Source organism: Microtus pennsylvanicus, chromosome 8 (assembly GCF_037038515.1).
Source record: "Microtus pennsylvanicus isolate mMicPen1 chromosome 8, mMicPen1.hap1, whole genome shotgun sequence".
Taxonomy (NCBI): Eukaryota; Metazoa; Chordata; class Mammalia; order Rodentia; family Cricetidae; genus Microtus; species Microtus pennsylvanicus.
The window spans coordinates 6,995,068-7,020,854 of NC_134586.1; the positions used below are offsets into that span (position 1 = coordinate 6,995,068).

General features: G+C 41.8%; 1 protein-coding gene across 27 annotated transcripts in view; it reads left to right on the forward strand.

Moving 5' to 3' along the window:
* Positions 1-25,787, forward strand: part of C2cd5 (C2 calcium dependent domain containing 5) — a 97,543-nt gene that overhangs the window by 1,037 nt on the left and 70,719 nt on the right. For all 27 annotated transcript variants that reach the window (XM_075982341.1, XM_075982327.1, XM_075982337.1 and 24 more), the window contains 4 exons: positions 11,536-11,622; positions 18,363-18,534; positions 21,103-21,198; positions 23,520-23,675. In XM_075982341.1, coding sequence (XP_075838456.1) covers positions 11,536-11,622; positions 18,363-18,534; positions 21,103-21,198; positions 23,520-23,675 — 511 coding nt within the window. The remainder of the gene's footprint in view (positions 1-11,535; positions 11,623-18,362; positions 18,535-21,102; positions 21,199-23,519; positions 23,676-25,787) is intronic.

The following is a 25,787-nucleotide window of genomic DNA, read 5'->3' on the forward strand; positions in this document are numbered from 1 at the left end:
ACCATAGAGCAATAATCATTTGAGCTATTAATGCTTAGGGTTCAAAGGTATATGGCAGTATACTCAATATAAAATATTCTTAAAGGTTCTAGAACCTAATTAACTGCAGTACACCTCTTTTTTTTTTTATGGCAGTTGTTAAGCTCAGTTTCATTTTCCTTGAAGAAAGTCCATTTGCTCTTGGGTCAGATGCTCACGGATCTAGAGATAACTGAAGTTAGTATTAGGCCGAATGACCCGCATAGCTGATATTAATAACTAATAGCTAACATGTATCAGGTTCATTATTGTCACATTTGTGCTATGTACTTTTAAGTTCTTCGTTCTTAGAACAGTCCTGCTAGGAGCGTTATCCCATATTATAGGGTTAGGCAGCTGAGGCCTTGGGGTGGTGATAAAGGGCCTGGTATTACTGACCTTGTTAATCTCTACAGCCTAGGGGCAGTCTTCTCTGCTCTGCTGTTCCTGTCTCCAGGCAGGATGGTGAATGTTACTTTTGCATGAGGGAACTTACTCTGTAGCAGACATTGAGAAGAGTTCCTAAGGGAGTGACTGACAGTTGAGCCGAGCATTGAGGAACACCCAGGATTTTTTCAGGCAAAAGAAACAGCAAAGGCACAGAAGGTGGTACATGGCATGTTGAGGACGCCATTTTAGTGTAAGGTACCCTTGGAGTAGAATGTGCGTACTGAGCGTAAACCAGGAGAGGGTTTTCAGCAGAAAGAGATTTTTTTTTTTTAAATTAGGTTACCCACAGGATGGCCTGAACGGGTATAATATTTATTTTACTCAGAGTTTCATTAAATTATCCAGGTTTACCTTGACATTAAAGTCCTGTCTCAAGCCAGGACTTAATAATGCTCATGCCCTGGATGCAGAGGTAGGTGGATCTCTTACCGTTGAGGTCAGTGTAGTGTACACAATTCCAAGGCCAGCTAGGGATACACATTGAGATCCTATTTCAAAAATTAATAAAAAATTAAACATATAAAAATAAACCCTTTCTCCCTCAGTTCTCTGAGTAGCTGGAGTCAGAGACATGTGCTATCAAACCCGGCCTTTGAGTGACTAGTTACTGATTGTCGTTGGCCAGGCCTGTGCTATTTTGGGTCTAGCTGATTATGTATGATGATCTCGATGAAGGATTTGGTTTCTGATTTTAAGGAACTTTTATGTTGGTGACTAAGATAGACATTTAAAAATAAAGAACTTACTAAGCTTGTAGTACAGAGTGCCCCAGGAGAGTACAGCAGAGGATGTTGAGGAGCATCAGTTCAGGCGGAGTCCCAGGGCCAGCCAGGCAGACACCTGCTGGATGGAAGCGTCAGCTCTGAGACTGCGGTTTGTGTGTGTAGCAGGGTGAGGAGGCAGAAGAAGCTGTGGGAGACTGGCGTGTTGTGGGAATGAAGGAGTAGGCAGACATCTTAGTGAAGGAAGGGAGAGTGTGTGTGGCACATGGGGGGTGTCAGGTGGCTGATGGTACACGGGCGTGGTTAAGATTTGAGTTTTATCAAGTCAGTGGGAAACTTACTAAATGGCACTTTATTTGCAGTGTGTTGTATGCAATGGAGAGTTTACTGTAGTTCACATCACAGGCCCACACGGTGGATTTGGTAATGGAAAGAAGTGAATGAATTCCAGATCTATTTTGAAAGTAGATTAGAGTGTTTGTTGGTAGTTTGGAGCCAGGGGTCAAGCAAAGGAGAAGTAAGGCAATTCCTTGCTTTCTGGAGTAGCCAGGCCGTTTTCTGGAACTCTGCAGGAGGATATAGATGGAGTGAGGAGACAGTCCTTCTGGGCACGGTAGGCTTGAGATGTCTTTTAACAGTATTTATCGAAGAGGAAACTGGATTTGTGGCTGTGACAGTCAGAAGAGCAGAGCGAGTTAGGAGTGAGGCCAGCGTTGCTCCATGCTGGGAGATCAAGCACTCTTTATTATTTTCTTGCTTAAGCTGTGGATTAAAAGTACTTCAGTCCATGTTACCCACACTCCTTTTAATAAAATGTATTTTGCTTTTGTTTGTTTGTTCGTTTATTTTTGAGGCAAGATTTCTTTATGTAGCCTGGCTGTCCTGGAACTCACACTGTAGAACACTGGCCTAGAACTCTGAGATTCACCTGCCTCTGCCTCCTGAGTGCTGGGGTTAAAGGCGTGCACCATCACACTTGGCCTTTTTAAACTATTGTTCGTGTATATGTGTATATGGTGTGTATGTGTTTGCATTGGTATGCACATGCTACAGCCTGAGTATAGAGGTCAGAGAACAGTTTTTGGAAATTGGTTGTCTCCTGTTGGTTTCAGGGATCACATTCAGGTTGTTAGGCTGTGTGACAAGGCCTTTCCCTGCTGAGCTATGTAGCTGACCCTGTATCACATATTTTGAAGTCTGTCTTTAGACATACTAATAGAAAATATAGTTTATCTATGCTTATAATAAAATGAGCACTGGGCTCAAACAGTGTGACAGGGTTTTGTTTGTGTGTGTTATTTCAGTATTGAAGTACTTGCTTATAAATGTAGTAGTAGTAGGAGGAGATGGGAACTAATCAGACTGAGTCGTTGCCTAGTTATTGAGCTCTGGTGGATATCAGACTGTAGTGGGTGCCAGTGAATAGTGATAAATGCAGCAAGAATTTCTTTGGTTATAGCCTGCACCTTTTGGTAGGTAGAGGTAATTTGTATGCAAAATAATTAGTGTTCTAGATGGTGAGAAAATTGATCTGTGAGTGTCTGTTGTGGATAAAATCACATGAATAAAAATATCACATAGACAGTTGTAGGGGCTGGAGAGATGACTCAGCGGTTAATCTCACTCAATCATCTTTCAGAGGACCCTGGTTCAATTTCCAGCACACATATGGCCATTCACTATGGCCTAACTGCACTTCCAGAGAATCTGATATCCTCTCCGACCCCCATAGACACCGGACATGCATATGGTACACAGACATCCATGCAGACAAAAAAACCCATGCATATAAATAAAAAAAAAACCCAAAACCTTGTCACAAGACTTTGATCTATAAAACTAACTTAGGGTCTAGGTAGATTTCCTTTGAGACAAGGTCTTACTATGTAGCCCAGGCTGGCTCAGTCTCCAGATCTTCCAAGTGCTGGGTTTACAGGCTTATGCTGCCTTGCTTTAGATTGTTAGTCTTGTGACTGACTATTGGGTTATTCAGCAACCATAACAAGGGGGAAATCACTGCGGGGAGTCTTGCATTGCAGGACAACCCAGTGTTTCTTCTTATGTACTGTCTCGGATTTCCCTGAACAAGGCTAAAACTTTCCCAGACTCGGGCTAGTGAGATGGATGGTTCAGCAGGTAGTGGTGCCTGCAGCTGAGTCCAGTCTGCAAACCTGTATGGTGGAGGGAGAGAAGTGACTTTCGGAAGTTGTCCTCTGACCTTCATAGGTGCCCGTGCACACACAAACATATACATGCACATAAATAAGTCTCTGACCACCACTTAAGGGCTGGCCCTGTCCTCTAACCAAGTGGGATGTATCTGCCCTTGGAAAAACTTGACATTGGAGATGGGGCCATTTGAAAGATTGGTGTGGTGGTGCATGTCTTTTCCCCCAGAAGCAGAGCCAGGTGGATCTCTGAGTTTATGGCCAGCATGGTCTACACAGGGAGTTCCATGTCAGCCAGAGCTATATAGTGAGGCTGTCTCAAAAAAAACAAGTCCTATGAGTAGGAGGATAAGGGGAAGGGAACTGTTAACGAGTGTGGGAAAAAATAAGGAACATAATGAGTGATGTTTTAGGTTGGAGAAGAAGTTTCTAGAAAGAGGAAACCTTCAGTTTTAAAAAATAATTATTTTATTTTATATGTACGAGTGTTTTGCCTGCATGTATATATGTGCACCACATGCATGACTGGTGTCCAAGGAGGTCAGAAGAGAGCGTCAGTCCTCTGGAACTGGAGTTTAAGACAGCTTTGAGTTGCCATGTAGGTACTGGGAATCAAACCCAGGTCCTCTGCAAGAGCAGCTGATACTCCTAATCCCGGAGCCCTCTTTGCAGCCCAACCCTCAAGTGTTAACACTTGGAAGCAATAAAGAAAACATGGAAATGTTTAGATTGGTCAGTGTGGAAATCGTTACTGATCTTATTTGTGAAGTTGAAGCTCTCAGTCTAAGGATGCTTGGAGTGAGAAAGCAGCACAAATTGGCAGCTTTGCAAGAAAGATGACTTTGAAGAGAGGAGAGTAATCTGTGGTCCTTAAGGTGTGGATAGCTTTTAGCAATTAAGGAAATGAGATTCTAGGACATATTTGTCTAATAGGAATAATCCAGCAGCAGGAGAAAATCAGAGCAGGAGAAGGAGGATAATGAAGGATTACAGTTAAAGGGATAAGTTATGCGATGTAGGCTGTAAGCAAGATGAGCTCCTAGGGAAAGGAGGTAACGGAACCTAGATGTCTAGCTCCTAATGAGAAACCCACTTCCTTCATGCCTTCCTGCCTTGCCAGTGTTAGGCTGTTGATGTGCACTGTCACACTTGGCGAGCTATGAGAACTTTTGCTGTGCTTCTGGAGGACAGGTGAATGTCCATAGGTGCACAGAAAAGTATTTGATGTTGTCTGGAGGACAGGTGAATGTCCATAGGTGCACAGAAAAGTATTTGATGTGGTCTGGAGGACAGGTGAATGTCCATAGGTGCACAGAACAGTATTTGATGTGGTCTGGAGGACAGGTGAATGTCCATAGGTGCACAGAAAGTATTTGATGTGGTCTGGAGGACAGGTGAATGTCCATAGGTGCACAGAACAGTATTTGATGTGTGTCTGGAGGACAGGTGAATGTCCATAGGTGCACAGAAAAGTATTTAATGTGGTCTGGAGGACAGGTGAATGTCCATAGGTGCACAGAACAGTATTTGATGTTGTCTGGAGGACAGGTGAATGTCCATAGGTGCACAGAACAGTATTTGATGTGGTCTGGAGGACAGGTGAATGTCCATAGGTGCACAGAACAGTATTTAATGTGGTCTGGAGGACAGGTGAATGTCCATAGGTGCACAGAAAAGTATTTGATGTGGTCTGGAGGACAGGTGAATGTCCATAGGTGCACAGAACAGTATTTGATGTTGTCTGGAGGACAGGTGAATGTCCATAGGTGCACAGAAAAGTATTTAATGTGGTCTGGAGGACAGGTGAATGTCCATAGGTGCACAGAACAGTATTTGATGTGGTCTGGAGGACAGGTGAATGTCCATAGGTGCACAGAACAGTATTTAATGTGGTCTGGAGGACAGGTGAATGTCCATAGGTGCACAGAAAGTATTTGATGTTGTCTGGAGGACAGGTGAATGTCCATAGGTGCACAGAAAAGTATTTGATGTTGTCTGGAGGACAGGTGAATGTCCATAGGTGCACAGAAAAGTATTTAATGTGGTCTGGAGGACAGGTGAATGTCCATAGGTGCACAGAAAAGTATTTGATGTGGTCTGGAGGACAGGTGAATGTCCATAGGTGCACAGAAAGTATTTGATGTGGTCTGGAGGACAGGTGAATGTCCATAGGTACACAGAACAGTATTTGATGTGGTCTGGAGGACAGGTGAATGTCCATAGGTGCACAGAAAAGTATTTAATGTGGTCTGGAGGACAGGTGAATGTCCATAGGTGCACAGAAAAGTATTTGATGTTGTCTGGAGGACAGGTGAATGTCCATAGGTGCACAGAACAGTATTTGATGTGGTCTGGAGGACAGGTGAATGTCCATAGGTGCACATAACAGTATTTGATGTGTGTCTGGAGGACAGGTGAATGTCCATAGGTGCACAGAAAAGTATTTAATGTGGTCTGGAGGACAGGTGAATGTCCATAGGTGCACAGAAAAGTATTTGATGTTGTCTGGAGGACAGGTGAATGTCCATAGGTGCACAGAACAGTATTTGATGTGGTCTGGAGGACAGGTGAATGTCCATAGGTGCACAGAACAGTATTTGATGTGGTCTGGAGGACAGGTGAATGTCCATAGGTGCACAGAAAAGTATTTAATGTGGTCTGGAGGACAGGTGAATGTCTATAGGTGCACAGAAAAGTATTTGATGTTGTCTGGAGGACAGGTGAATGTCCATAGGTGCACTAAACAGTATTTGATGTGGTCTGGAGGACAGGTGAATGTCCATAGGTGCACAGAACAGTATTTGATGTGGTCTGGAGGACAGGTGAATGTCCATAGGTGCACAGAAAAGTATTTGATGTTGTCTGGAGGACAGGTGAATGTCCATAGGTGCACAGAAAAGTATTTGATGTTGTCTGGAGGACAGGTGAATGTCCATAGGTGCACAGAAAAGTATTTGATGTGGTCTGGAGGACAGGTGAATGTCCATAGGTGCACAGAAAAGTATTTGATGTTGTCTGGAGGACAGGTGAATGTCCATAGGTGCACAGAACAGTATTTGATGTTGTCTGGAGGACAGGTGAATGTCCATAGGTGCACAGAACAGTATTTGATGTGGTCTGGAGGACAGGTGAATGTCCATAGGTGCATAGAAAAGTTTTTTTTGAGTGAATAGGACAACCTTGGTGAAGGCAAAGCCAGGTATAGAACATATGTAATTGAAAAAAGAGTCGGTGTTGAAGAGATAGGGAAATAAATCCTGCTTGGCAAAGGGAGTTCAGATTGCTAAGCAGTCTTAAGTTAGTGCACAAAGTCTGTTTAGCAGTGCTCTCCACTAGTTCCCGCTGACCGCTGAGCTGCCATCTCGGGCTCCAGTGTGCCTGGGTCTCCCAGCACTTGTCTTACACTTCAGGAGGCACTAATATTTACCTCCACATAGGTTTTTATCAGCTGATTTATTACTGCAGTTTATACAAATCTTATATAAATTGATAAAAATGTTTAAAAGTTAATGCTATATAAAAATTGATAGAAATAGTTACTGGTAATTGCTCTTGAATTAGGAGAAGAAAGGTTAAAAAATAAAATTCTTTGTTCATATTAAAATGTAAATTAAAATTTAAAAATATTACAACCAGCTTTGAATTGTGCCACCACGTAAATATAAACTAGATCATAGACCCTATCAGTGTAGTTAATGTGGAAACTGATGTTAAACTGTAAAAAGTAGACCTGTATTTAAGAGGCATTACCTGTAAAGACAATTACATTTTTACATTTCATTGCAAAATTCATGCAATATGTAATCAAAAAGATATTGTGTGTGTGTGTGTTGTACACGTGCATGGTGCACATGGGGAGGTCAAGGATCTCTTTTCTCTCACCATGGGTTCTGGGAATGAAGCTCAGGTAGTCAGGCTTGCAATTCATTTTTTTCCTACTGACCTGAAGATTTTAGTGATTCTGTGAGCAAACCCGATTTGGTCCAAGTTGTTCTGGCTGAAGGAGTTGCTACTCTTGAACAGTGATGTTCCTCGGGGGTGAAGTGTGCAAGACCCTCTGTTTAACGCCACTGCAGGCAAATCCAGAAAGGTCTTTCTGCGGAATCTCTAGGAGGAGTAAGACAAGGGGGTTTGTTATTGTTGTTGTTTTTACAAAGGAAGTTTTAATAAATAGATCTTCATATTAATGTTCATGGTACAGATTGGCTAAACCGTACTGTCATTTTGTGTTCATCCAAGAGTCTGAGGGAGCAAGGAGAAGAAAATAAATAAATAGTGTGTATTTTCCATCATACCAGGTGTTTTCATGGGTCATATGTAATCATGAAATGACCCTGTACCTCTCGTTTTTAGAGGAAAGGCAGATTTGAACAGATTAAGTGGCTTCAGTAGAAATCGCTCTACTTCACTGTAGGCCTCAGAGTGAAAATCCCTGCTGCTCTAAAGGCAGTTGTAAGATGTTCATTTAATTGCCACGTAATAAGATCTCCTTTGAGGAATTGTGCTTTTCACTAGAAGGGGCTCACACAATAACCACATATGGTCTAACTTTTGTCTTTGTTTGTAAATGGAAGTGTGGATATTGTAGATTTTTAAGTTGTGTTGAGTGGGCAATTGACAAAAAGATAGAATATCAACGCAGCTACTGCTATGGAGAAAAGAGGGCTGAGAAGTTAAAATATTGTGTGCGCTCTTTGCCAGAATCCTTAAATATATTTGATATTTGAGTGGATATGTAATTCTAGCAAACCTTTGACTTCAAACATAGAAGTTTTAGGTAAAATAAACAACAATTTGTCTAAAATACTTAAAAGCACATTTCTTTGAATACCGTGGTGCTATGATTAGACCAGGCCTACATAAACGGGGGACAGAAACAAAAGCTGAAAGTGCAGTTAGAGATGGCAGTGGCTACCACCTGCAGTCCCAGTCCCAAGTAGAAGCCATGGGCTGTGTGTTTTCTACATATTGTTTGTAAATGCCTTCCATTAGTTAAAAACATTTGAATGCTTTAACCAATATTAAAAACTGTCAGGTGAACTGTTTCTGCTTTTAAAGTGTATCTCATTACCTATTGTTAATTAGAAGTTGCCTCTTTATAGCTGTAAATAAGAATTAAAAAGTCTTTTAACTTGGATATATTAATGCTTTTTTAAAGCATTTCCTTAGGGGTGTATTACAATGCCAGTTGTTAGACTGTAGTAGGAGCTGCGGACCGCTTCCTGCCTCCTAGCTCCCGGCCACTGGCTAGCTTTATACTCGAAATAACAACACACAAACTGTATTCATATAAACACTGCTTGGCCCATTTCTATTAATGTGTGTAGCACCACGAGGTGGTAACTTAACAGGAAGATTCTAGCCTACGTCCATCTTGGGTCGGAGCTTCATCGCGTCTGCCCTGGAGAGGAGCGGCATGGCGTCTGCCTAACTTCCCTTCTTCCCAGCATTCTGTTCCGTTTACTCCACCCACCTATGTTCTAACCTATCAGGCCAAGCAGTTTCTTTATTAATTAACCAATGAAATCAACAGATTGATATATGACACTCCCACATCATTAGACCTTGTGCTTTGTTAGGTATTATTAGTCAGTTCTTTTAGGATGTAGTTGTAGGTGTCAACTTTTAAAATTTATGTTTGTTCGGTCAATAAGACAAAACAACCTATGGAATGGGAAAAAATCTTCAACAACCGCACATCAGACAGAGGTCTGATCTCCAAAATATACAAAAAAACTCAAGAAATTGATCTTCAGAAGAACAGATAATCCAATAAAAAATGGAGTACGGATGTGGGAGCCCCCTCTGTGTGCTGTGATTACCATTAATGAATAAAGAACCTGCCTTGGCCTGCTGGGAGGAAGAAGGGCAGAGTCAGAGACTTTAGCTGGTAAGACACTGCAATGCGGTGACATACAGATTAACAGAAATGGGTTAAATTAATATAAAAGTTAGCCAAAAAGAAGCTAGAGCTAATGGGCCAAGCAGTGTTTTAATGAATATGGTTTCTATGTGATTGTTTCCGTTCTGGACAGCCAGGACGAACAAGTGGCCCTTCCCCCAACAGAGTACAAACCTAAACAGAGCTCTCAACAGAGGAATCCAAAATGTCTGAGACACTTAAGGAAATGCTCTCCTTAGTCATTAGAGAAATGCAGATCAAAACAACTCTGAGATTTCATCTTACACCTGTAAGAATGGCCAAGACCAAAAACACTGATGACAACTTATACTGGAGAGGTTGAGGGGTAAAGGAAACACTTCTGCATTGCTTGTGGGAATGCAAACTGGTACATCCCCTTTAGATATCAGTATGGCGATTTCTCAGAAAATTAGAAAAGTCTTCCTCAAGACCCAGCAATACCACTTTTGGGTATATATCCAAAGGATGCTCAATCGTGCCACAATGACATGTGCTCAACTATGTTCATAGCAGCATTGTTTGTCATAGCCAGGACCTGGAAATAACCTAAATGCCCCTTGACGGAAGAATGGATAAGGAAAATGTGATACATTTACACAATGGAGTACTACACAGCAGAAAAAAATGATATCTTGAAATTTGCAAGCAAATGGATCGAGCTATAAAACATTTTGAATGAGGTAACCCAGACACAAAAAGACAATTATCACATGTACTCACTCATAAGTGGTTTTTAAACATAAAGCGAAGAAAACCAGCCTATGATGGAGGAAGGTCATTGGTTAAAAATAAAGAAACTGCCTTGGCCCATTTTATTGGTTAGAACATAGGTGGGTAGAATAAACAGAACAGAATGCTGGGAGGAAGAGGAAGTGAGCTCAGACGCCATGCTCCCCTCTCCCGGGCAGACGCGATAGCTCTGCTCTCTGAGGCAGCCGGCGATGCAGTCAGCCACCAGGTCAGACATGCTGAATCTTTCCTGGTAAGCGCACCTCGTGGTGCTACATGGATTATTAGAAATGGGTTATGAGGCTGAAACTAATGGGCCAGGCAGTGTTTAAAAGAATACAGTTTGTGTGTTGTTATTTCGGGGCATAAGCTAGCCAGGCGGCCGGGGTGCTGGGGACTCAGCCCTGCCGCTCCTATTACTACAAGCCTACAATTCGCAGTTCCAGAGAACCTAGACAACAGTGAGGACCCTAAGAGAGACAGACATACATGGATATACATGGGAAGTAGAAAAAGGCAAGATCTCCTGAGTAAATTGGGAGCATTTGGGAGCATGGGGACCATGGGAGAGGGTTGAATGGGAGGGGAGCAGAGAAAAATGTATAGCTCAATAAAAATCAAAAGAAAAGAGAAAAATTCATGTTTGTTCACTAGGCTTTTTCTCCTTATAAATGTGCTAATTTCATGGGATAATGTTGCACTGACACCAGTAACCATTTGTGAAAGACAGTTTGTTTGTTTTCTGAGACACAGTTTCTCTGTGTAGCTCTGGCTGTCCTGGCTCTTTTTTTGGGTGGGGGTAGGTAGGAGAGCAAATACCAGGGTCTTAACTTGCTCTCTTCCCTCTTTAGTTATGGGCCTTGTGATTTTGTGCACACCAGGATCACTATGAATTGAGGTAGTCTCTCCATACAGCCCCTTTGATTGTCCTCAAGGACAGAGACATAAAGTACAGTCACTATCACTGACCACTGTGTGCACAGGTAATGGATGTAAAAATAAGTGTCAGGAAGTTAGGAAAGAAGGAACTACTATGTCTTTGTATTGGGTGTGTTTCTGGCTTCTCTTGTTTAGATGCTGAGAGGATGTCTTCTTTACCTGCTGTTTTGTTCTAGCTGTTCTCAAGTGGACACACCAGCTCCTTCCTCAGAGCTGATATCATGATGCATGTTTTCTGTTTCCTATGGTGTTGTCAGGTAGACCAGCAAGTGATCTGTTGTGCCTTGTATCCTACTTGCTTACCTGGGCAGATCAATCTTCTCTTTTTTAGGATGTCTTTTTTCCTTCATTTTGTTAACCCTAACTTTGCTTAGCTTCTACTAACATTTGCTACCACCCTGAAACACCTCCCTCTCCTCCAGTTTTTTTTTTTTTAAAGATGACCTCTCTATACAAACTAGTTTTTCCGTGAACTTAGAGATCTGACTCCTGTGCCTTCTGCTGGGATTAAAGACATGTGCCACTACTTCCAACCTAGCACTTACTCATGTATTTGAATAGTTTCTTCTTTCTCTTCTCTTTTTAGGTAAAGTTTGGTAATACAACCTTTAAGACAGATGTGTACCTCAAGTCACTCAATCCTCAGTGGAACTCGGAATGGTTTAAATTTGAGGTAAGCTGTTGAATGTCTCCTGTTTGGATATCCCCCCCCCCCCCGAATGATAAAGGCTTTTTACTTTAACTGTACTAGTTTTTATATCTGAGAAGTATTTCCTTTCATTGTTCTGTTCATTGGGAATTGACCTTTTTTTTTTTTTTTTTGAGACAAGCTTTCTCTATGTAACTGCCCTGGCTGTCCTGTAGAGCAGACTGCCCTGGACCTCACAGACATCCCCCTGTCTCTGTCTCCCAAGTCCTGGGATTAAAGTCATGTGCCACTACCACCCAGCTGGAGCACTGAACTTTTAAAGCATTGCATCATAGTTAAAATATGTGCTAATGTAGGAGAAACATGAGTCCTCATAGGCATTATGCTCCTGTAGTTTCCTTTGGGCTCTAGCATCTATCAGATCTGAAGAGCATTATAGTATATAGACTTAGGAACAAAGGCTTGTCCTTTTAACTGCTTGTATCTATAATGTCTCTAAAGCTGGCCTTGACTTCCTGATCTTCCTCCCACGTGCTAGGATTATAGGCACGTGACGCTCTGCCTGGTTCTAACCAGTCTTGTATTTTTTGTTTTGAGGCCAAGTCTTGCAATATTATCCATGCTTGCCTTCAACTGAGACCCTTCTGCCTCAGTCCTACACAGCTGGTGCATTCCATCATGCCCAGGTTCATTTTAGGTACACCTCAATAGTACTAGCTGCATTTACAGTGTTTTGCAAACATTGCTACTATTTCCAAAGCATCTCTCTCATCCTAAACAGAAACGTATTCTTTGAGCCATAGTTTCTATTCCCTTTTTCTAGATACTGGTGACTTCTGATCTGCTTCCTCTTTCTTTCAATTTGCTTGTGATAGAATTTACATGCAGTTGAGAATGACCTTGAATTTCTGGTTCTTCTGCTTTTATCTTCAGTGTTCTGGGATCACAGACATTTGTCTTTAAACTTTATTTATTTTATGTGTATAGGTATTTTGCTTGACTATATGTATGAGCACCATGTATGTGCATGCCCAAAGAGACTTGGAGAGTTAAATTGGGTTCTCTCAAAGAACAACCAGAGCTCTTAACCACTGAGTCATCTCTTCAGCCCCAAGAGCTTTTTTTATTTTTCCCTCTTGAGACAAGATTTCTTTGTATAACCTTAGCTGACCTCGAACGTACAGAGATCCACTTGCCTTGGCTTTCCCAGTGCTGGGACTAAAGAGTACAATACCGCACCCAGTTTATTTTTAATTTTTTATTGATCTTTTTATTGTTGAAATGTAGAAGTTCCTTGTGTGTGTGTGTACACACACACACACACACACACACACACACACATATATATATATATATATATATATATATATATATATGTATATTTGTGCTAGAGATTGAGTTTAGGGCTTTGTATGTTTTATTTTTATTATCTTTTTTAATAATCTGTTCCCATATCACTTGTAGATGTCTTCTTCTGTTCAATAAGTTTTACTTTCTTTCTTGATATTTTTTTGTTGTATAGATTTTTTTTTTTTTTGGTTTTTCAAGATAGGGTTTCTCTGTGGTTTTGGAGCCTGTCCTGGAACTAGCTCTTGTAGATCAGGCTGGTCTCGAACTCACAGAGATCCGCCTGCCTCTGCCTCCCGAGTGCTGGGATTAAAGGCGTGCGCCACCATCGCCCGGCGTAGATTTTTTTTGATGCAGTTCAGTAATGTAGATTCATGTTGCTGTTTATGCTTTTGGTATTAAAAACCCACTTGCTGTTTTTCTTCTAAGAATTTCATGGTTTAGCGCTTACCTATAGGTCATTGATTAATTTTCAATTAATTTCTTTAATGGTATGAGGTAAGTGGCTAGTTTCTTTTTGGACATGTAGAAATTCAGATGTTTAATCACCATATGTTAAGAGACTTAAATCTCCATTGAAGAGCCTTATCACCCTTCACAAGTCAACCTGGGGCTGGAGAGATGGCTTAGTGCTTAAAACACTGGCTGCTTTTCCAGACACACTGAGTTGGATACTTGGCATTCATATGAGCAGCTCACAATTGCCTAGAGAGCTTCTGAGGAATCAGTGCTGCCTTTTGGCCTCCATGGACATTTGTACTCACATATATATGTAAATACACGCACACACGCGCGCACACACACACACACACACGTAGTACGCAGGCAGGCTTACACGCACACAATCTATAAAAAACCAGTAGAATGGGCTATATGTGAGATATATACCAAGACTAGGGATTAATTCTCATTGACTGTGATTGCTGTGGGTTATTGGAAGTAGTTGTGAGTCTGTGGGTTTGTTGGCTAACAAAGGGTGAAGGGGGAATGCTGGAGGGGCAGAAGTTGAGGTTCTGGAAGAGAAGAGCATGGCTAAGTGGCAGGTTCTGAGATAGACACGCTGAAACTTTCCTGGTAGGCCACGACTTTGTGGTGATGCACAGATTAATGGAGATGGGCTAAATTATAATGTAAGAGTTAGCCAATAAGAAGTTAGAGCTAATGGGCCAAGCAGTGATTTAAATAATATAGTTTCTGTGTGATTATTTTGGGACTGAGTGGTTGGGAAATGAACAAGTAACCAAGTGGCCCTCCTTTCACCAAAGTGGCGTCAGTGTGGCCAATTAAAACCTAAGAGGGCTTGCAAAGGAATTCTAGACACTAAGAAACAAAGTTTAGCTGTATTTCCCCCCTCCCCCACAATAGGCTTTGCTCACTGGTGGCATGCTGTGGCTCCTTTAAGAGAGGTTTTCTTGATTCTGCTGTAGTAGCTGCCATTTTGAAATGCCGGCTTTCTGGGCCATGCTGCCAGCACGATCTGGCTCTTTCAGGAGACTGAGCATTTGAAAGGGGTTTGTGAGCGATGTGCTATGGCTTGCTTGGTGGTAATGTGGACCAGCTGTGTGCTTAGAGATGAGGCAGTGTGCATGGCTCTCAGAGGTAGCGGGTACCTCTGCCATGTTGGACTGGGCGGGCTAAGCAGGAAGTGCCGTATTTCCCCTAGCAATGGTGCAGCTTAAGTTTTTAAGAAGCTCTTAATAGTTTAAGAAGCACTCTTGGGCAGTAAATAATTACAGATACGCAATAAAGACAAATCCAGATAAAATTCACCTCTGGGTCACAGTGTTGGATACATAGGCTTGGAAGTGGAGGCATGGGATTTACAAAAAAATGCTTCAGTCAAAGCAACCCAACCAGACAGGGGTGGGAGACTTTCTGGGCTGTGGACTGGTTAGGCCTTTAAGTTAGTCCACCCAGTAGGTGTGGAGTCTGGCCCCACGTTGGGTGCCAGATGAAGATGGCCGCTTAAAAGAATTCCCACACTAGCTCAGAATTGAGTATAATAGAGGGTTATTTATTTAAGGTAGACTCACAGGTTATAGTCCTCTGCTCAAATGGGGAACAGCAACCAAATCCTGCAGTTAGAAGAGAGGCCGGATGTGTGGTTTACACCAGCATATATAGTATAAGAGGTCACACCCAAGTGGGCAGGTAATTTAAAGGCTACTGGCTGTAGGGATTCCCACAGCTTATTCTACAAGAGTCGGGATGCTGACTAGCTGCCTGTTGTGAAATACTGAGGTCCAAACAAAGAAAATAGAAGTCCTGTTCCTGTACTTGCTAATTTATAATGTCTGCACACATGCTGCCCATTTTGAGCTTCCTTTTTTCTCAGTGTATATCCATTCAGAGGGAGACTATAATTATGTGTTCACACAGGAAAGTTATGTGTATGTTAATATGAGCTGGCACTGGTGAAAGTGGATGATATTCTGAGATGAGTTAGGCATAAGGTTGGTTTGAATATTGGCATTTCGAGACTTGTGTTCTTTAGATAATATAGAGGTGTAAGTGGTATAGGCATGCTGTCTTAGCCAGAGCTTATTGCTGTGAAGGTACACCATTACCAAAACAACACTTACAAGAGAAAGCATTTAATTGGGGGCTTGCTTACAGTTTCAGAGGTTTAGTCCATTATCCTCATGGTAAGAGCAGGTGTGGTGCTGGAGGGGTAACTGAGAGCTACATCCTGATCCACAGGCAGAGATAGACTGAACATGGTGTGAGCTTTTGATATCTCAAAGCCCACCCCCAGTGACATACTTTCTTCAACAGTGCCACACTTCCTAATACTTTTAACCCTTTCAGATAGTACCACTCCCTAGTGACTAAGCATTCAAGTATATAAACCTGTGAGGACCATTCTTTTTCAAAACACCACATTCTACTCTCTGGCCCCCATAGACTTGTAGCCATATCATAATGTAAAAATGCATTCTGTCTAACTTCAAAAACCCCCATAGTCTATCACAGTCTCAATAGTGTTTAAAAGTCCAAAGTTTTAAGTTTCTTCTGAGACTAATGGCAATCTCTTAACTGTAACCTCTGGTAAAATCAAAATAAAAAAAAGCAGATCATATGCTTCCAACATGCAGTGGCACATAATACACATTATCAGTCCAAAAGTGGGCTAAAGGAGCATAGTCAAGAAATAATAGACAAAAACAACATCTAAAATCAGCAGGGTGAACTCTACATCTCCATATCTGATATCAAAACACTTTTAAGATCTCCAACTCCTTTCAGCCTTGTTGATTGCAACACACTTCTCTCTTTTGGGATAGTTCCACACCTGGTCTATAACTCTCCTTGGCAGGTACCCCATGACTCTGGCATCATCAACATCTTGGGGTCTCCAAGGCAATTCAGGATTCACCTTCACCGCTTCACACAATGGCCTCTCTGAGCCTTCATATAGGGACACCTCTGACACATGCCTGGCCTCAGTAGCTTTTCTTAGTCATGGAGGGAGATTCTATGACACCTTTCTTGTATCCTTGACTCTTAAACTAGAACCACATGGCGAAAGCTGCCAAGTTCTTCTGTTTGTTGGGGCTGGAACATGATCCCCTCATTCAAATACGTTTTCATCAGCTTTCTGTTTTTGTTTTGTTTTGATGGTTTCCTTCTCTTGCCCTGAGGTCATCACTCCCTTTATTCTATTGAGTATCAAGCTTTTATTTAATTTTTTTTTAAATTTCTTTGCACACTGTACTTACCTCCAGTACACTTCCTGGTGTTCCTTTTCTCCTCAAATTGTACATTTTGTATTTTTCCTTGCTTAGCTTACTCCAAATAATCACTAATAACCACATGGCAGAGTTAATACCAGGCTATCTTGAATCTCCTTGGCTATTATTTCCAAATTCTTCCACTTAATCTCAGGCAGACTTTTTGGGCAAGGGCAAAAAGCAGCCACATTCTTCTCCAAAATATCTCAAGAACCGTCGCTATCCCATTTGACGTTCTTCTCCTCTGACACCTCCCACACCAGCCCATCATACTCTGCTTCACTCTCAGTACCGGTGTCTTCCATGCTCCCCCTACTGTCACTCATGAAACCCCACTTAAACACTCAACTGCTTTCATCCGTTCTGTTAGCAAGCACCGTGGGCAGGCCTGTCAGTAATACCCCGCTCCTGTAGAAGCTTCTGACTTGGTTGCGCCTCTGTTGCTGTGAGAAGACACCATGATTAAGACAAGCTTAATAAAAGAAAGTATTTAATTGGGGGCTTGCTTACAGTTTCAGAGTTTTAGTCCTTATTATCATGGCCTAAATGGGAGCAGGCATGGATCTGCAGAGGGAGAGAGAGAGAAAGAGAGAGAGAGAGAGAGGAGAGAGAGAGAGAGAGAGAGAGAGAGAGAGAGAGAGAGAGAGAGAGAGAGAGGAGAGAGAGAGGAGAAAGAGAGAGAGAGAGAGAGAGAGAGAGAGAGAGAGAGAGAGAGAGAGAGAGAGAGAGAATGGGAGCAGGCATGGATCTGCAGAGAGAGAGAGAGAGAGAGAGACTGAGACTGAACCTGGCATGGGCCTTTGAAACCTCAAAGCCCACCCTCAGTGACACATTTACTTCAGAAAGGCCACACCTCTTAATCCTTTTAAATAATGCCACTTGTGATGACTAAATATCCAAATACATGAACCTATGGGGGCCATTCTCATTCAAACCACTACATATGCTAAAGAAACCAGGCTGCAGGTTGAAAAGCTACTGTACTTGTGCTTTAGTTCACAGCCAGTAAGATGTTCAGTTCGGAAGTCGTCATAGCAGGCAGTGGTTACCATTCTAATGATCTTTATGTATGGTGTGCCTGTCTTTCTCAGAAGAACCACTTTCCGAGCAGTGCGGCTGTGTCTGAGCTTTCTACCAACGGACTCAGTTGTAGGGACGATTCCTCCTTGAAGTAGCTTTTCTCCAAAGTTTCCAAGAGATGAATCCCTTTAAGAGGTTTCTCACCTTAGCATGCTCTGGGTACTATAACTTACTGTTTGCAAAACAGGCTGGGAAATGTAGTCTTTTACTGAGCCTATTGGTACTCAGGTGAAACATCTAAACATTTAAAGTATTTCTGAGAAGCCAGGCTTGGTGGTACACATATTTAATCCCATCACTGGGGCAGCTGAGGCAGGTAGATCTCAGAGGCCAGCCTGGTCTGCCTAGTGAGTTCTAGGACTGCCATGACTACACGGAAAGAGCCTGTCTCCAGTGTGTATGTGTGTGTGTCTTTTTTCCCTGTAGTCTTATGCTAGGCAGATGCTCTACTGTTTATTTATGTTGTTGGCCCTAGTTATCACACTCATGTATGCTAATCTGTCTACCTCTGCCCTACAGATAAATCCCTAACGTGCCTTTATGGTTTGTATAGCTTTGTGATAAGATTTCAAAGGTGTAAGATTTAATTTCAGGGTGTACTTTTAGGTGGATGATGAAGATTTACAAGATGAACCTCTGCAGATCACTGTTCTTGACCACGATACTTACAGTGCAAACGATGCTATCGGCAAGGTGTACATTGACATCGACCCTTTACTGTATAGTGAAGCTGCCACAGTCATCTCAGGGTGGTTCCCAATTTATGACACCATCCATGGTAAGGATAGCACTGGGAGAAAATGAAATCTTCTCTGCTTACCTTTTCAGCTGTACCATGCTTTTTAAGATATTCCTAAAAGATACCTTGAAAATTGGTCAAGTAGCCGAGTATTGCTGAGAGTATCTACATTCTCCAAACACAGTTAAAATGCCTGCTGACTCCGTGTGACAGGAAATAAATGTCTTGAGAGTTAGGGTTTGGCTCTGGTGGAACATTCTTTAAAAAAAAAAGGAAAAGAAAAAGTAAAATACAGAATAATGTATTGTTATTCTATTTTTAAGACATGTTTTAGACTGATAAATACTGATATTTGTTTCCTGAAAGGTTCATAAAGTCTTTTTGTTGTTTAAAGCTGGATTCTTAGCCAGAAATGATGGTACATGCCTTTAATCCCAGTATGTGGTAGGCTGCTTAGGACGGTTGTGAGTCCGAGGCCATCCTGTCTGTCTAGGAACACCTGAAGTCCCTGACATGCTGATGTGGGTTTTGTGACTGAGAGCTGTTTCAGCACAGGGACTGTGTCAGTCTTTGTTTTTATTCAGTTTCTCACAAATATGTGGTGTTTTTAGGAGTTGTGACACACTGTGGAGCAGAAGAAAGACTCATTAGCAGGGCAGCGTGGAGATTTGTAACCATGTCACAGAGCACGCTTGCCACCCTGTTTACAAGAACTTCATGCTCATTTAGTATGAGGAAGGAGAGCAATGATTAATTTGTAAAAAATTGATAATCTTAATTTTATTATGGTACATATTGATAGTTAATAACCTTCATAAAAATTTCTTGAAATTCTCTATAATTTAGATTTCTATGACTAGAAAACCCTGAGGCTTGCTATTCTAACTGTCTAATTTCATTTGAGCACTGTGCCTGCACAGGACTGACACAAATGTCCCAGCCTTGCTTCTTCTGTTGCATTTTTCCCCCTGGTCTGGCAGTTCAGTGATAGAGTCCTAGCAATAAGGACGTGAGATGTTTGTAGCAAAGAGAGACATTTGTGTATAGTTCATTGTGACTTTATCTATATCCCACTATTTGCTAACATTCATAATGATAAAATAATTTGAGAAATGGGATTTTAAAATATGTTAGGTCCTATTATAGGCCCTGTTTTACAGTCAGAAGAAAATGCAGTTTTCAGAAAACAGTCAAACAGGTATAACAATATTATATACTAGGAGTTGCAGAATTCATGTTATAAAACATGATAGTCTCGAAGTTATTGAAATAATATAATTTAATGTGTAATAACATTAGGGAATTTGGTAGAATGTGTGATATAATATTTATGCTTAGATAATTCCGTTTCTGGATTATAAATGATTTCCTCTGTCTTCCCTCAGTCTCTGTTTTCTACAGTGTGTCTATTATATGTTATCTTTATAATCAAGATGTAAATACAATCAAATGCTATTGCAGTTATAAAGATACGCTCCAAATCTTAGGGAGATGGCTTAATTGTTAATGTGCTTGTTGCATAAGCGTGAGTACCAGAGTTTGATCCTCAGAAGCTACACAAAGCAGTACACAGTACTGGGAGGACTAACAGAAGGGGTCCTCTGGCTGACAGACTGTCTAGCCAAGTCAGTCAGTTCAAGGTATAAAGAGAGACCCTGTGTCAAAGAGAGGAGTGGGTGGGGAAATGGCTCAGTCATTAAAGTGATTGCTATGTAAGAACAAGTGGCTAAGTACAGATCCCCAGCACCCATATAAAGACATAACACCTGCAATCCTAGAACTCTAGAGGTGGAGACAGACAAATCCCAGGAGTTCACTGGTCAGTCAGTGATGCTAAAGAGGTAATTAATTATGGGCCTGGATTAAAGGCAATATATAGCTTTGTGACTGAAATAGTTTCCCGACATTTAACATTAAAGATTGTTTCTGATTGACTTAGTATGGGCTCTGTGTTTGATATATCTCTTGTGTCAGTAAATTAGTAAAGGTTTTTCTTAGAAGGAATTCCTTCATCAGCACTGAGTTGACAAGACATCAAGGCAGTCGATTAAAGATATATAATGAATGTTTAGCAGTAAGGGGAGGTCATTCCTTTTTATTGCAACATGATCTGATAGCCCCATGTATAAAACTTAGGCTAAATTAGAGTCTTAATGGATTAGGTGTCTATCCTTGCTATCATAAAGAACTGGCTTTTTATTTTTGCCCCTGTCCTGGCCCTTGTTACCAACACTGTGTAAATTGGAATGATGCTACTGTCACTGGGTTGATGTGAGCACAGTGAGTATTTAGTGGGTCGTCTCCTAGCGCTCAGCAAGTTTTCCACCATTGCCATCATCATTTAAAATGCAGCTCTTTTCAAGCAGTCTTGGCTCAAGTGGGATGAGCTGTTAGGCAGTAGTGGGCATGATGGTTCTCTCAGTGTTACACTTAGCTCCAGTGTAACCAAGTGACCTTCCTGGAGTGAGAATATCTAGAGAGTAAAGCCAGCCTTACTATTCTAATAGTGCATTACTCGAGGCTCAGTGACTGTATCTGTTTGCATCATGGTTTAGAGTATGTTGTTTTCTTGACTTAAAAATTTGATTTTTTTTTTTAAATCAATAGGTATCCGTGGAGAAATCAATGTGGTTGTCAAAGTAGATCTCTTCAATGATTTAAATAGATTCAGACAGTCATCATGTGGAGTTAAATTCTTTTGCAGTAAGTAAATGCATTGTCTTATTTAACAGGAAAATTTAATAATTTTTAAATATGGAAATCTAATATTCAGATGGATTAATGAAAAAAAAAAGATTAGAGTTTGGTTTTGTTACCAGAGAGAAAAATGATAAATTTCTAGAAACAGTCACTGTAACTCTGTGACTATTTATTTGGTTTTTAGAGTAAATGGTTTCTAAATTTTACAAGTTCTTAGAAATTTTTGTTAAAAATTCCCCAGCCATTTGGCTGTGGTATAGAATGCTGAGTGAGGGAGAACTGTGGGTGGTACTGTGGAGCGGTCTGCATCCTGGACACGTGAGGCCCCGGCACAGTGACGTGTGTGCACAGCACACAGCCTGGACACGTGAGGCCCCGGCACAGTGACGTGTGTGCACAGCACACAGCCTGGACACGTGAGGCCCCGGCACAGTGACGTGTGTGCACAGCACACAGCCTGGACACGTGAGGCCTCAGGACAGTGACGTGTGTGCACAGCACACAGCCTGGACACGTGAGGCCAAGGACAGTGACGTGTGTGCACAGCACACAGCCTGGACACGTGAGGCCTCAGGACAGTGACGTGTGTGCACAGCACACAGCCTGGACATGTGAGGCCTCAGGACAGTGACGTGTGTGCACAGCACACAGCCTGGACACGTGAGGCCTCAGGACAGTGACGTGTGTGCACAGCACACAGCCTGGACATGTGAGGCCCCAGGACAGTGATGTGTGTGCACAGCACACAGCCTGGACACGTGAGGCCTTAGGACAGTGACGTGTGTGCACAGCACACAGCCTGGACATGTGAGGCCTCAGGACAGTGACGTGTGTGCACAGCACACAGCCTGGACACGTGAGGCCCCGGCACAGTGACGTGTGTGCACAGCACACAGCCTGGACACATGAGGCCTCAGGACAGTGACGTGTGTGCACAGCACACAGCCTGGACACGTGAGGCCCCGGCACAGTGACGTGTGTGCACAGCACACAGCCTGGACATGTGAGGCCTCAGGACAGTGATGTGTGTGCACAGCACACAGCCTGGACACGTGAGGCCCCAGGACAGTGACGTGTGTGCACAGCACACAGCCTGGACATGTGAGGCCTCAGGACAGTGACGTGTGTGCACAGCACACAGCCTGGACATGTGAGGCCTCAGGACAGTGATGTGTGTGCACAGCACACAGCCTGGACATGTGAGTCCTCAGGACAGTGACGTGTGTGCACAGCACACAGCCTGGACATGTGAGGCCTCAGGACAGTGACGTGTGTGCACAGCACACAGCCTGGACATGTGAGGCCCCAGGACAGTGATGTGTGTGCACAGCACACAGCCTGGACACGTGAGGCCTCAGGACAGTGACGTGTGTGGCTGTGCTCTGAAGCTCATGCCAGTCTCTGTTAGTGGGTCATCCTCAGTGCATGATTACATTTTTTGAGAGTCTAGTTTGGTGTGGATGTTCCCCTTTTGAGTCTGACTAGATTTTATGTAAGTCCAATGATAAATTTATTTAAGTGAGCCTCATATTCAGTGGATCTATTGATTAGTACTATGACTGCTGCAGCAGTTGGTTGTATGGCCATGCAGTCTGTGGGACTCTTCAACAGTTCAGAAAGTGGCTCTAGTGTGAGATGGAAAGAATATTCTGCCTGTTATGTTGGCATCAACTGCCAACTTTGATTTTGTTTTTATAAACTTAAATTTATCTTTAGCAGTACAGATTTATGGGTACTCTGTGATATTTCAACTTTTTCTTAAACTTTGTGTTGAACAGTAATTTAATGTCTATAGCTGTTCTGAATCTTAAAAATACAGTTTATATTTGTTATTCATTTTTTTTAAAAAAATCATTTATTTTTAGTTTATGTGCTTTGGTGTGAGAGTGTCAGATCCCCTGGAACTGAAGTTGCAGACAGTTGTGAGCTGCCATGTGGGTTCAGGGAATTGAACCTGGATCAGCCAGTGCTCTTAACTACTGAACCATTTCTCCATCCCCAATAAATATATTTGCTATTCTTATATGAGAAAACTGAGATGCCTCATGACAGGAAATTTCTTTTCAGATAAAACAGATCTTAAAAGCTTGTTCGAGAGAGCTCTTAAAATTGCATTGAACTTCTGTAGTAGATATTCTTGCATTATGTATCTAAAACACAAATGCTACACAGATACTTTTTATTTTTTTATTTATCCTTTTGTTTATATATATATAAACAAATATATATATATATATATATATATATATATATATATATATATATTTAAATGTAAGTTTGGCTTTGTGGTTAGTAGAAGGATAATAAAGAATTTGTTTTAACAGCAACATCTATTCCAAAGTGCTACAGAGCTGTGGTAATCCATGGATTTGTAGAAGAACTTGTGGTCAACGAAGACCCGGAATATCAATGGATTGATCGTATTCGCACACCAAGGGCATCAAATGAAGCCAGACAGAGACTTATTTCTTTAATGTCAGGTATTCTAGTAAAGCAGCATTACTGTTGATTTACTTAGTCTTAAAATTTCCATGTTGACTGAGATTTCTGTCCCGCCCGGTCCTGTAGGTGTTCAGTCCTAAAGAAATACACCAGGTCTCTATTAATTTTAAACTGATTGGCCCAGTAGTTCAGGCTTCTTATTAATTAATTCTTATAACATATCAGCCCATAATTCTTTTCTGTGTTAGCCATGTGGCTTGGTACCTTTTTTGGCGAGGCAGTCACATCTTGTTGTTCTGTGTCTAGGTGATGACTGCAGGCTGACCTTTCCTCTTCCCAGAATTCTCCTGTTCTCATTGCCCCGCCTATACTTCCTGCCTGACTACTGGCCAATCAGCATTTATTTAAAATACAAGTGACAGGGTATAGACCATTGTCCCACAGCATTTCCACTTTCCTCCCACATGGAACATGAAATTTCACAACAAACACTGTGAATTGTGTTGATTTCTTATGCCAGGTACCATCCCATTGAACACTTTTAACAAGTGGAGATCTGAATTAGATGTGTGAGTTCACTCTGTGTGTGTGTATGTTTGCATGTGGTCACGGAGGTGTGTGCATAGTTGTGGAGGCCAACTTCAGTTATTCCTCAAACACTGTCTATTTACAAACAACGTCAGTTATTCCTCAAACACTGTCTATTTACAAACAACGTCAGTTATTCCTCAAACACTGTCTATTTACAACTTCAGTTATTCCTCAAACACTGTCTATTTACAAACAACTTCAGTTATTCCTCAAACACTGTCTATTTACAAACAACTTCAGTTATTCCTCAAACACTGTCTATTTACAAACAACGTCAGTTATTCCTCAAACACTGTCTATTTACAACTTCAGTTATTCCTCAAACACTGTCTATTTACAACTTCAGTTATTCCTCAAACACTGTCTATTTACAACTTCAGTTATTCCTCAAACGCTGTTTATTTAAAAACAGTTGGTTTTTTAGAGCCAGGGTCTTAAACTGGTCTAGAACTCACCAGACTAGTTTGGCTGTCTTGTTGATCTCCAGGAATCTACTTCCTCAGTGTTCTAATTACAAATGTAAGCCAAGTTCTCCTCTTCCTCCTCCTTTTCTTTTTAATACGGGCAGACACTGGAAATTGAACTCAGGTTCCTTTAATTTCAGTAAAAACTCCGTATTGATTCAGTTGTTCCTCTGGCCCTGGAGGCCCCTCGTACCTAGCAGAAGGACGTTGTTATGAGTGGTGTGATGGAAGGGACAGAGCTTGGGAGGAGCTGTGAGCAGCTGTAGTTTCCTCTTTCCTGTCATTTGGAGCACAGCTCAGGCAAGCTGCGGAGCTTCGTTCTGATCTCTGTTCACATGGCACCTTTGGGTAGTTTTTTCTTGAGAACTGAGTACCCAGCCACTTTGCCCTCCTCTTCCACTTGCCTGGCCAGCAGTATTTAAATGCCAGCAGAACATAGAGCTTGTTTCTGTGTTTCTGTGAGTGTATACATGCATGTGTGTGTAATTGCACATGTATGTGTATGTGTGTGTATATCTGGGTCAGAGGTTGGCATCTGGTTTTGTCCTTGATCACTCTGCACCTTGTATTTTTGAGGCAGGGTCTCTCACTGAACCTGGAGGTCACCAATTGGCCAGATTGGCTGGGCAGCAAGTCCCAGGGCTTCTTCAGCCAGAACTTCCCCATTGCTGGGATGATAAGGGCATGCTGTCATTCTTGAGATCTTGAAAAAGTATTTCATATATATAATATATGTACCTGTCAGTAGATAGATAGGTTGTGTGTGTGTGTGTATGTGTGTGTGTGTGTGTGTGTGTACATGTATCACAGTGTGAATGTCAGAACACAACTTTTAGGTATCATTTCTCTCCTACCACATGGTTCTGCAGGTCTGAACTCAGGGCCTCAGTACTTGAGTCATTGAATTTTTCTCTCCATCCCTTTCGATTTGGAGTATATCTTTCTTGCTTATCCAAATATCTACCACCTTGGAGATAAGAATGCCAGCATACAATGCAAACCCCAAACTGGGTTTTTCCCCCCAATAAGGCACATGAATGAGTGAGTGAGCATTTCTTAAAATGCCTCAACTTGCTGCCAGTAGAATTTTATTTA